Source organism: Xiphophorus couchianus, chromosome 9, assembly GCF_001444195.1.
Source record: "Xiphophorus couchianus chromosome 9, X_couchianus-1.0, whole genome shotgun sequence".
Lineage (NCBI taxonomy): Eukaryota > Metazoa > Chordata > Actinopteri > Cyprinodontiformes > Poeciliidae > Xiphophorus > Xiphophorus couchianus.
In genome coordinates this window covers 28889163-28901451 of record NC_040236.1, presented here as the reverse complement: position 1 = coordinate 28901451, position 12289 = coordinate 28889163, and the positions used below count along the sequence as shown (strand labels likewise).

At 36.9% G+C, this 12289-nt stretch overlaps 1 protein-coding gene across 2 annotated transcripts in view; it reads right to left on the bottom strand.

Moving 5' to 3' along the window:
• Window positions 1-8249, bottom strand: part of anos1b (anosmin 1b) — a 46075-nt gene extending 37826 nt beyond the window's left edge. Inside the window, exon 1 of one of the 2 annotated variants that reach the window (XM_028028719.1) lies at window positions 7944-8249. In XM_028028719.1, the coding sequence (XP_027884520.1) occupies window positions 7944-8120 (177 nt within the window). In that variant the 5' untranslated portion in view covers window positions 8121-8249. The remainder of the gene's footprint in view (window positions 1-7943) is intronic. The other variant, XM_028028718.1, reaches the window with a different exon arrangement.
• Window positions 8250-12289: the final 4040 nt, after the last annotated feature.

Here is a 12289-nt window from a genome sequence, read left to right as displayed (position 1 = left end):
ATGTATTATTTTAAGGCTGATCATTAAACAAAAACCAAAACAAATAAACCAGAAACAATTCTTCTGGTATATGAGAATATATTAAGGTACAAAGCTAAGTACAGTCGCAAAAGATGTCAAGTAGCAATGCACCAAGATAGCTTACCTTAGGTTTGTTCTAAAGAAACATTTGCAAATGGAACAAAATTTAGAGTTATACATTCCTTCACTGAACTACAAATAAGCTGTGGTCCAGTGTACTTGTTGATTTAATACCAAAAGTTAAAGTTGACTTGAAATCTTGAATGTATAGTATAAGTAAAGTCCTTTTTAGTAAATGTTAAACATAAATCTTTAAATTTGGACACTTCTACAAAATCAAGATTAGTTTTCTTTAGCTTCTTTTCACAAAAATATCATTGACAAAGCTACTTGCTAACATGGCACTACAATGCTTTAGTGGTAACCTAAGCTTAATGTTGTACCAGGAAGCAGTCACAAAAAATCTATGAAAAAAGTAGTCTCCCATGTAAGGAGGCATTCCTGTTTTGAGAAAATAAAAAAGTATTTTCATTAGGCCTGCAGGAACACAATTTTTGATGGTTTCATCTTTTATTTTTCTTAAATTTTAAGCAAAATGTATAGCAATTTGTCCTGTGTGTACTAAGGGTGCCCTCACTGCAGTCTGTGTGTGGGGGGAAAGGAGGTACGCGTGTGTATGGGTGTGTCTTTGAGTCAGGGAGTTAGCTCTAGCCTTTGTGATGACTGTTTGCAGCTATTTCAAAACAATGGTGGATGCAGCAATGGATTACTATCAAACAAGCCAGGTTTGAACAAAAGACTTCATGATGAATTTATGGTAAATTATTCTACATTGGCCAAGCTTTATAAAATGAAATGTTTTTTTCTGGAAGATATATTGGATTAGTCAAAAAATTGAAGGACACATTAATCAAAACAAAAATAAGTGTTATTATCTGCCAGTCACAAACAAAGCTGTGTGTTTTCCCATCCCTGCCTTGGATTTTCTGTTTTGGTTTCTAATAAGAGCTAAATCTACTAATCTATCCCTGGTCCTGCTCTACTGATCAAATGACAGGGTAATCACAAAGCTGCATGGACTTTATCTTTAAAATGAATCACATGGACCTTTGCTGTCTGCCATCACTCACCCCTATGTCTGTCTCTCTGCTTGCTGTCTGCACACATATCAGTCAACCTCTCTGGTCTGTGAATCTATTTGTCAGGTTGTCTGTCCTCAAGTATGTCTGAAACACCTGCCTGCTCCACCATCTTTATTTTCCTTTGGACATCTTCACGCTTGACTAATTTTGTCTACCTGCTTCTGTCTCCTTATCTGTCCCCTTGCAACCTGACCTAGAGGTTGTCTTTAGCTGTTTTCCCAGCATGCCTAACCTCTGGACTGATTAGTGTTACCTACCGCAGAGCACTGAGGATATATGAATGCATCCACATGAATGCACAATGACTTGAACCTCAAACCATTGGGCCATCAACACCACAGCCACATGAATAGGGGTGGGTGATATTATGGACTTATAACTGAACTCAATATTTTGTGGCATTTATTGCAATTATAACAAAATCTCAGCTGCCTTTATATGCATAATAACACATAGTGGAAACATTGGCAGAAGCTAGCATCCAAGATCTTCCTCATTTCCCCTCTTGAGGGTAGAGCCAATGAGTAACAAGAAAAGTTAAGTGTGCATCTGGATTGGCTACTTGCGAACTCCGACCAGTAGGGTGTAAGGTAGCATTGTGTCTGGGTGTTACAGCTTCCAAAGCTGCATTTTCTTTTGAATGTTTTAAATATGCTCGATCAAAAACTCCACAAACAATCAAATTTTCTACGAATAATTTTTGAATTGCATACCACAGAAAAAAACATGAGAAGGTAAATTCACGAATAGTGAACCGCAAGTAGGCAGGGGTCCACTGTACATTGTCAGTTTTAACACTTTTTTCACCAATGGGAAATCATGCTGTACTTGTGCATATTTACCCATGACTCTTAAAGTCCAGGGTTTCTAAACACTTCGTTATGTCAAAATTGTTTATTTTCAGTTTGTATCCCAAAGTTCTGAGTAATTTTTAAAACAGAGACAAACATTTTTACAATGAATTTACTTACAGAACCAGAAGAAACAATGGATGGGTGGATGGACGGACAGGCAGACAAATGTTTAAGACTAAGAAAACACTTAAATCAATGTCCATCCAGACTTTTTCTAAAACCATGAATCTGATCTCGTGTATGCACAAAAAATCCCAGCTGTATAACTAAGGCCGGATTTTTTTTTCTTATTCTTAGTAGTTTACATCAAGGAAGAATTTGGGAATATGACAGCATCCTAACATGCACACATGTGCACGCCGTCGCACACGAAAGAGCTATAATTACGCTATTACGCCATGCGAGGGAAACTAGTGGAAAACCCAGAGACGCAGCAGAAAGAGGTGTAAATAGAAAACTGGTGATTCACATTCTAGTGGCTCCACGCTTGCCACACACAAACTGATGGGGAGAATGAGCCAAAAACACAGTTCACCCACATGAAGCCAGAGGAAGCGATGTGTGTATGTGTTTGTATCACAGTGTGATGACAGAGGAGGAGTACAGATGGTTGCCCTTACTGATGGTACAACTGGTGGAGATGTAATCAAAAGAGAAGTTGTTTTTTTCCTCTTTTAACACAGAATCACTCTTACACATCCATCACAGTGTGTGCGATCTAAATTGCCCTATAAATGCAGAAAAGAATGATGGTGTTCTCCGTGATGTGGCTGAGGAGATTTTTGTCTGGTTACAGATCTACACAAGTATTTGATTGCCTCTCCCCACCCCAAGATGACTCAGAGGCAGCCACTCCGATTCCTTTTAGGTGGTCTGTCTTTTGATATCATATTTTTATTTTCTGTTTCCTTAATGGATTGCAACTTGTGGTTGGCTGTATTTTTATTTTATGGCAACACAAGCTTGTACCCTTTTCTGTATTGTTGGCTCTGGGTTTTTTCCATCTTCTTCTTGACAATTCTTCATAAATTCTCTATTCAATTCCCTTCAGTTTAGTTTATTTAGGTAGCCCTGATTTACCTTTAAAATGCAAACAGATATAGTTCATATACATAAATTCAATTCAATTCAATTTGTAGCAATCCCTCATACTGAGCATGAATGTATTAAAGGAAAAACACCTCCATCAGAACCTGGCTCAGTGTGAGCGGCCATCTACAAAGATGGTTAGTGTTTGTCGATTCACCTATTTCTGAAATTTTCTGGAAAATGTTGTTACTGAATCACCTTTTTGGTCAATGTCTAAAAAAATGAAAGAGCAGTTTGGCACTTCTCAATGGCAGCATAATAAATTAATTAAATTAATCAAGAAAAAGAATGATGCACACAAAATCAAAAATTACATAAATAAATGCAAAATACAATTTAATAGTCATTGGAAAATTCTGTGGAAAATGACAGATTTTTTTCATTGAGCATGTCCAAAATATTCAAAAGAAAATGCAGCTTGGAACAATGAAATCCCCCAGACAGGATGCCACGGGCTACCATTTGCAACGCAGCCAATCCAAGAGCACCATCCAATTTCCTGCTATTTATTGGCTGCACAGCCCGAGAGCAAAAATATGGAAGACAGTGGATATTAGCTTCTGTGGTAGTGCCAAGAAGGTATATTCTTTCTGTGCATATAAAGGTATATTAGCTGTTAAAAATATTAAAATAGGCACATATGTACATTTTTAGAGGGAGTCTCAAGTATTTGCGGATTTCAGTTATTTACAGCCAGAGGGAGGTGATCAAAATGACAGGTGCAAAACACCTGGAGCAAGAGCTGATGAAAGCAGTCACTGGTATTTCATTTTCCACAGAAATTTATGTACTAAAGGCTGAAGGGCTCTAGGCCTCAGCTTCAAACGCATTTATCACTACTGACCCAAAAGCATAGAAAAGTATATTCTAAGATCCTCAGAACTTTAGACAAGCTTCTTTACTATATTAACCATAAAATATGTGCCGTTAAGGGGTTTAATCATTTTGTGACTGTAGTAGTTATTACAAAAGATATTTGGGTTTAATTTTAACATGTTGTTCTTTTTGGGTTCAACTATTTGTTAATTTGTAGGCAAAGTTGAATACCTTTTGGTGCAACTGAGTTTAGCTTTTTGAATTGCATTTTGGAACAAACAATCTTGTCAAAATTCTTAAAAATTGTCAGGCACCTTGTTTATAAAAATGATAAGTTAAACATTATGTAGGCATTTTGATCAGTTAAGAAATGACTAAAACTATTTTATCCTTTTATCCTAATTGTTATTTGCCATTAAAACAGCTGTTTTTTAAAGCCTTGTATGAACGCAAAGTGAGGAGTAAAAAAACCTTTATTTGTGCAATATTTTTTTTCTGTACAAAAATACTTTTTCTGTCCAAAGAGCATGCATATTTGTAAAGTTAGAAAATGACTAAGAAGAAAGGTCTTCTTAAGTCCAGACCAAAGTCCAAGACTTTGCACAAAAAAATATTGTAAAACAAAACCCAAGAGGGAGATTTATCTGTTTGCCACAACCTCTCTGCATGTTTTGTTCTCATGTGTGGAGTGTGATGTTGCCTATTTGACAACTGCACTCCATAATCTTCAGACAACATACTCCCTTTCTCACACCTCTGTCCCAGAAACCCAACCACACACATACACGCCTGCACACCCCTACACACTGATCTCAATGGTACAAAGGCATCCAGGGGCCACCCCCATTACCCAGTACACAGGTGTTGGAGTCTACTCTGGGAGGACGAGGACCAGACCCAACCTCGGTTTTTACACATGAACATATGCAAACCAATACACACACTCACACACCCCTGCACACAGTCTCTTCTATACACCTCAGAGCCACTGGGACTGAACTCTATGGTTAATGACTTTCCCACCCACTACACACTATGCACATGTTGAAGCCGTTAACGATAAGTAGCTTTTCAAACTTAGTAATGTCCTAATGTCCCTGTTAATCTAACATTCCTCACTTCAAAGGGCCACAGAACACGGGCCAACAAGTTTCTGTCATATGAGCAATTTTGTGAACAATTAACAAGTAACGAGCAAATATATTTCAGGTGTTTCTTTGCCCTAGTAAGTCCAACCATTGATCTGTGCAACACTGACATGTTTGGCCCAAATCTCCAGGTGTAAACAGTGTTTAAAACAACACTGCAAGTTTTGTCTGATGAATTATTTAGGTCAAGTGCTGGACTTACCATTTTCCACTCTGCATAAAAAAATCAAATTTACTGATGCTGTATCAAAAAAACATTGAACAACATAATGTGTGTACACTAACCCAGTAAAAATCCTACAAAAGAAGATGAATCTTGCTTAGGATTGTGGCTCATTGAGGCACAAAAACAATTCTAATGATTTACTTAAACATGGAAATACAATCCTTGACAACAATTCTACTCTATCACTTTATGATCACTGTGTTTTTGAGACACACCAATTACACTTTTGTTCAGCAATACCAATTTCCAGTTATCTTTCAGACTTGACCAGTCATGGTTGATTCTGAATTAGTCACATTTTTAGACAAGAAAAGACCCGTGAAGGTCTATAGTTTTTGTAGGATTTCTTCTTGATAAATTATTCCATTAAATAAATTGGCGTTTTAGAGGCCTAAACATACTCAAAATTCAGCCCCTATGGATATGTTTTTATTCAACGGAATTTAAAAATGGGTATGGCCAAATGGAACAAGTTAAGCCACTGAAAATTCATGGATTTATCAAACATTCATGTGTGTTTTTACACATGAATGATTAAAAGCAACACTCTGGTTATGTTTTTGATGAGGGAATGAAATTATAACATGATATAAAGCTCAAAAAAGTCACATTTGCGTAATATCTCCCTCTTTGAAGCATGTCGCCCAAACCTTAAGATTTTTATTTAAAAGAAAATTAAAGTCCGGTAATGTACATCATCTGTGTTGGTTGGTGTGTTTATTAAATGAAAACACCACATGCGTTTAACAGACTGAAAAAAAATCTGATTTCGCTGACCAGCTACTTATTGATTAAAACTAATCAATTAAAATATTTGGCAGATTGCATTCACTGGCCAGTTGATTGGCACATCTCTGCTGTTTTTATTGTATGTGACAACATTTAGTTAAATACACTCTTGAACCAGTTTGGGTTTTTCTGTCTCCGCTTTTACAAACCAGTTCTCTGCTGTTGCATTTTGCCTTTGAAAAGACAAAGGCACCTGTACTTCAGCATGTCCAGAATACATAGGTAAAGAAGGCTATTAAAATACATACTATCTGGTCTAATTCAAGTAAAACAAAAATAAAAAGCATTTAAATATATTAAAGTCGCTTAATATTAGCTTTGTTTACCTTTTCTGTTGTAATATATATATATATTACAACAGAAAAGGTAAACAAAGCTAATATTAAGCGACTTTAATATGTCAAGAACAATACTCTTGCTATTTTTAGTGTACTACATTAATTTAGACAAGAAATCCAACATCTATGTGCTGTTAGTTAAGAATATAACAGAGGTACAGTACCTTGCAAAAGTTATTTGTATCCCTTTTGGAATTGCAGAATCTGAGAACAAACATTTTGGTGACTAGATTCTGCAGCTCAACATAAAATTGTGCACAATTGTGAAGAGGAAGGACAATGTTACATGGTATTCAGAAGCTGTATTGAAACTGTTTAACAAATGAATCTAAAATGTGCAGTTTGAATTATGTAAACTTACCCCCTTACTCAGTACTTTGTAATTTGTTCCGGATATTCACAACTAGACACTAAAAATCCTATCTATCTCTGCCAAATAGATTAAGTTCAGTCAAGTTGGATGGAAAGCATCAGTTTTTGAGTCTTCACACAGATTCTCAACTGTATTTAGTTCTGGTCTTGGACTAGACTGTTCTAATACATGAATATGCTTTGAAATAAGTTGCTAAATTGTAGATCAAACTGTATCAGTAGGGTTGTTATCCTGCTGGCTTTTTACAACCTACAGAGGATTTCGTCCCGGGTAGTCTGTTATTATTTCTCCTACTCCCATCTTCCCAGAAAGTTCCAGGCACCTACTGACTAAAAGCATCCCATAGTAGGACGCTGCCACCACCATGCTTCACTCGTAGTGTTCAGGGTGATATGCAGAGGTAATTTTCCTCCATTTCTTGCTCATGTTTCCTATGTTCCCAACATGGTTTATGTGAAGCTGCAAGTGGAATTTCCCATGGCTCTGTTTTAGCAATGGCTATCAGAAAAAAACAGATTTTTGAAGCACCCGACAGAAAAACCCAGTAAACGGAATCTCCAAGCTGGGTTGTTGATCTCTGCAGCTCCTCCAGACCTACCATGCTATAATGTTATAATATTGGATTTATGGATGCAAAAAGCTTCAGGTACAATATAATACTGTACCTTTATTATATCCTTAATCTAATCTGGATTATATTTCTCCACAAGTTTATCTTGAACTTTCGTGGTGTGTTGCTTTCTGATCATAATTTATTTGCGGGTACTAGATTTTAGGGGCTTGAATACACACTTAAAACTTTTCAGATTAATGTGAATTAAATACAACAATGTATACTTATTGTTCCACTTCACAGCTATGCTCTTACTTTGTGAAAAAGTAGAGCACAAAAAAGAAACATACATATTGATGCTTCTCATTCAAACGTGGCAAAATGTGAAAAGAAAGAACTTTTTTGCAAAGCACTGCATGTAATTTAACATAAACCATAAAAAATAGCCTGTTTGCGCACTCTTGCCCCATAATTTTAATATGTAATAATAAACTTGCCATAAACATAATAGCTTGTTCTCAACTGAGAACAATTCTCAGCAATTTACTTCAGGCGATTGGCTCAAAGAGCGTTAGACACAGCGGAAGTATTTACCTGAATATGTCTGAAGACTGCCGTTAGCTGCGTCATGTGCAGACTCAGACACCTGGACGTACATCTAGCACTGTTGACTTTCTCCTGAACATCATCCGGCTCCGGAGAACTCCTGCGGGCACGTGCCACAGTCAACACCACGCAGAGCAACACCAGTACGGCTCGAGCAACTGACATCACAGCGTGAGAAAATACAACCAAAGCAGATGTATATATAAATGTTGAAACGAAGGTCGTCTCCCTCTCGTGCCAGTGTGTGTTCTCATGTGAGTTAAGAATGCAAGCATCTGAGCGCGAGCAGGGAGTGGAGCGGCTCTACCCAGCTCGCGGACACTCCCACCACCGCCACGCGGATCTCTAATGTTTTCAGTCCCTATTATCCTGATTACCATCATCATTGTGGCTTAAGATTCTACTCTCTTCAGTTACTATGCAAACATCCTGCCTTTTTATACATCACCTTTTTTTAAATCATTTTTCCTCCTCGTTCCCTCGTCAGGAATTTGAAGTATTTTCTTCTCCATCCTTGGAGGTCACTAGTGATAGTGAACGCATCACTATCACTATTAATTGCAGAAGCTGCATTAGCAGCTGGAGGAATAGGCCGTCCTGTGTCAACATAAAACTAAAGCTGAGCTGGTAATAGAATTACAAAGGGGAGCTCAAGGTCCAGGTTTGTGCCTAAATGCTTTAATTTCCCTTTAATTATGTTCCACAAATGTCAATCAGTCATGGTATAGACTGCAAAAACACAAAAAAGCAATTAGGGTTGTAGTCACTGTATTACATACTGACATATTAAGTAGGACAGACATACAGGTGATAAATAGAGGTACTTGAACTCAATTTTTGTTAGTAAATGTTCAATTTAAATTCTTCCGTTACGTAAATGTTTTGTGCAGTTTAGAGACCGGAAAGACACAATGATGGTTTCATTTTAAGATAAAAAAAAACTATTTATTTAAGTTCCAGTGTGGTTATTGTTTCTGATAACATTAATCCGAATAATTAATTTCCACTTCTATGCTAATGATATCCTCCTTTTCCGCTGAACGCTCCTCTGCTTCCCTGGCCTCTGAGACTGTTTACAAGAAGTCAAAGCCTGGTTTTCATGCTTTCTCAAACCCAACAGTGATAAAAAGAAAATTTCCTCATTTGGATCAAATCCATCCATCTAATTTCACCCCAAATATCAGCAACTCATCTGTCTCTCCGTCACTCAGGTTAAGAGTTTGGCTATCATTTTGATAGCACCTTATCCTTTCAAACCACATAATATCATAAACCTGATTGCCTACTTCCACCTCAAGCCACTGGTAAATCAAGCTTCTTAAAAAAAAATTCTACAAAAACGTTTTGGTCAGGTAGAAATTGTCCTGTTTTATGATTCAGACGAGTCATAGTTTCTGATAACAGTAGTGATAATAAGTGATCACTCAGATTTAAGTCCAACTTTTAGCAGTTCTTGGTACATCAGCAAACTAAAAAGCAGTTTTCCCCAAAATCTCTCTCTCAAGAATCTCTCTCTGTGTGTTAGATGATGCTCACATATTTCAACATAGCTATAAAATTTGATATTAGTTGAGTGCAGTGTTTGATGTATACTAGAAGGCTTACACATCAAATTCTGCTTAGATCTCCACACTTCCTCTGGCTCTGGTCTTAAACAACAAGCACATAACCTTAGATTATAAAATGATATCTAAAAGCATGTTTTGCCATAATTGTCTAAAACATTTTGACAAATGCTGTAAAATTAATTTACTCTCCTTTCAGTTTATATGCAACACCTGTGCATATCTGAAACTCTTCATCTGTCTAGTAACAGTTTTTCTCCTTGCATTTCTTGCATACTACCAACCTAGCATTTTATTGCTATTTGTACTCTATGAGCCTATGCAGATACTGTCATGATTGTCAAGATGTGTGTTGGCAGTGGACCCAAACAAACACAGGAGGCAGGCAGAATCACATGAAAAGGTGTAGTTTAACATAAATTGCAAAAACAAGTCAAAACTTACAACTCTTTGGAACACATGCAAGGAAAAAATAACACACAAGGTGAAACCTTTAGCACAATGGACCTGCGGTAGTAAATAAAACAGAGAACATATACCGTGTCAGGGGAGACGTAATTCCTAGAGTGACAACCAGTGAGACTGATTAACTGAATGTGGAACAGCTTTGAGGGAACATAAACTGAGGGAGCTGAGTGAAAATTTATAAAACAGAAGTAAACACAAGAGAGATGAGAGGACCAGTTAAAATGTATGGAGAGGGAGAACATTTAGTTAATGGCAGCAATATCTCAGCTCCCCTCCAAGAAGTTATCACAGGTAAACAGAACATGAGACCAGACGTAACTGCTATGGAGAGACTGAGAGAAATCGTGCTGTTAACTCTTGAAATAACAGCAGATAGTGTAAACTAGAGAGTAGTAGGAGAAGAAAGTAGCAGCCTAAGCCTAATACAGCATAATTTCAAGGTAGCTCAGGCTAAGCTAACCCTTAGAGTGAGGCATGAGAAGAGGTGGGTAAAGTACTCAAAAATTATAATCCAACAAGTGTAGCAATAACTTCAACATATTTTTTATCCAAGTAAAAGTAAAAAGTAACTGTCCAAAAAATTACTCAAGTAAGAGTAAAAACATACTCATACTCAAATACAGAGTAATTGTACAGTTACAATTACTAACTGATCAAAACATCAGTCATTTAATATTTAAAAAGTGCATCATCAGACGGACGAAAATATAAAGTTATGTGGAAATGTTGGTATTTAAAGGACTAAAATGAGAGTAATTCATATAAATTGCATAATTAGACAATAGAAAAATCAGGCAAAAGAAAAACAAGTTTATTTCAATATAAGATATATAAAACCATCAAAAACTGTATTTGTGTGTCTGTGTCTTGCGAATTTTTGGAGCTTGTTCTTCAGTCAGTGGGTGGATTATCCAGAAATTTTACTCAAATAAGAGTAGCGATACTTTATAGTAAAATTACTCAAATTAAAAAAGCAAAAAGTACAGCATAGTTAAAATGCCTCTAAAAGTTTTTTTTGTTTTTTTTAAATTAGTCAAGTAAATGTAACTGAGTAAATGGAGTTAGTTACTATCTAAGAGGCAGAGCCAGGGAAAATTGCATTTCCAGTTTGCATTCCCTGTACAATTATTTATTGTAATTATTGTTCTGAGCCTTGGTCAACAACATCACCACTATGTACACCTTAAATACCATTCTGATTATTTGATATGTTGTGTGTATCATGTTACTGCTCAGGATGCAAATCACTCAGATTTAAAGTTCCCAGGAAAGCACAAAGAACAGCCTGTTAAACGTTAAGTGGGAAGACAGCAATGCAGGGAATAATTACTCAAAGTAGATGCAGGTGAGCAGAGGCAGAAAGGATCGGGTGAACCCATTGGAGGGGAATGCAGAGCAGGTGGCAGTTGAACAATAATATGATTGTTAGATTATTGGACTAGAGATAAAACCATGAATTATGATCATCGTTTAATATTCATTTGCTTTGTCCTTTGTATCATGTTTTCTCCTTTTAATATAATAACCAGAAGCATAGCCTTCACAAAGAGAGATTTTAATTACCATGTTGAAAATCAAAACAAAGCTACAACACAGAGTCCCACATCACAAGAGACATTGCAGTGAGGTAACATTTCTGCCTCATGGTTTGCACAGCAGGCTGGTTCCAGGCACATTAACACTTTACCATTGCTACTATGAAAAACAAACTCCCCTTTATAGTCTGGGAATTCTCTCCAGGGCTAATTTCTGGACTAATAAAAGACCGTTTACTAATTGGAAAGAGACTTGGGGAATGTGTTGAGGTAGGCATCTGTCAGAGAGCCAGTTAGAGTTTTAGTCACTGCTTTTTGACAGCAACATCAGAGCCATGTGGCAATTTCTTCAGGCACAGTCCAAGTGGCGATGTTTAGTACACAGGGCTGAAAGACCTATTTGTTTACATGAAGCTGTACCCAAGCAGAGGAGTCATCTCTTCTGGCAGTGAAATGTAGACAGAGTCACCTAGGTTTTGATTTAGGGGAAGTGCAGTCGTATAAACATTTGGGAAGCACTGGCAGAATTGTTATTGGCCCTGTGGTGAAAACCAGACTTTTCCTTTTGCTCTTTACAGAATCATACTCTGTATTTGTCTGCATGCGACTGTCTTGGCTTGTTAACCCCTCAGCTCTAAGTTATCCAGCTCTGTAACCTAAGATCTCAATTAATCATATCATGATTCCTAACAACCCGGGGTGATGTATTGTGTTGAGATGATTCATTTGACTTACTTTACCAAGAGTCAGTTCCAGAAAGATATTT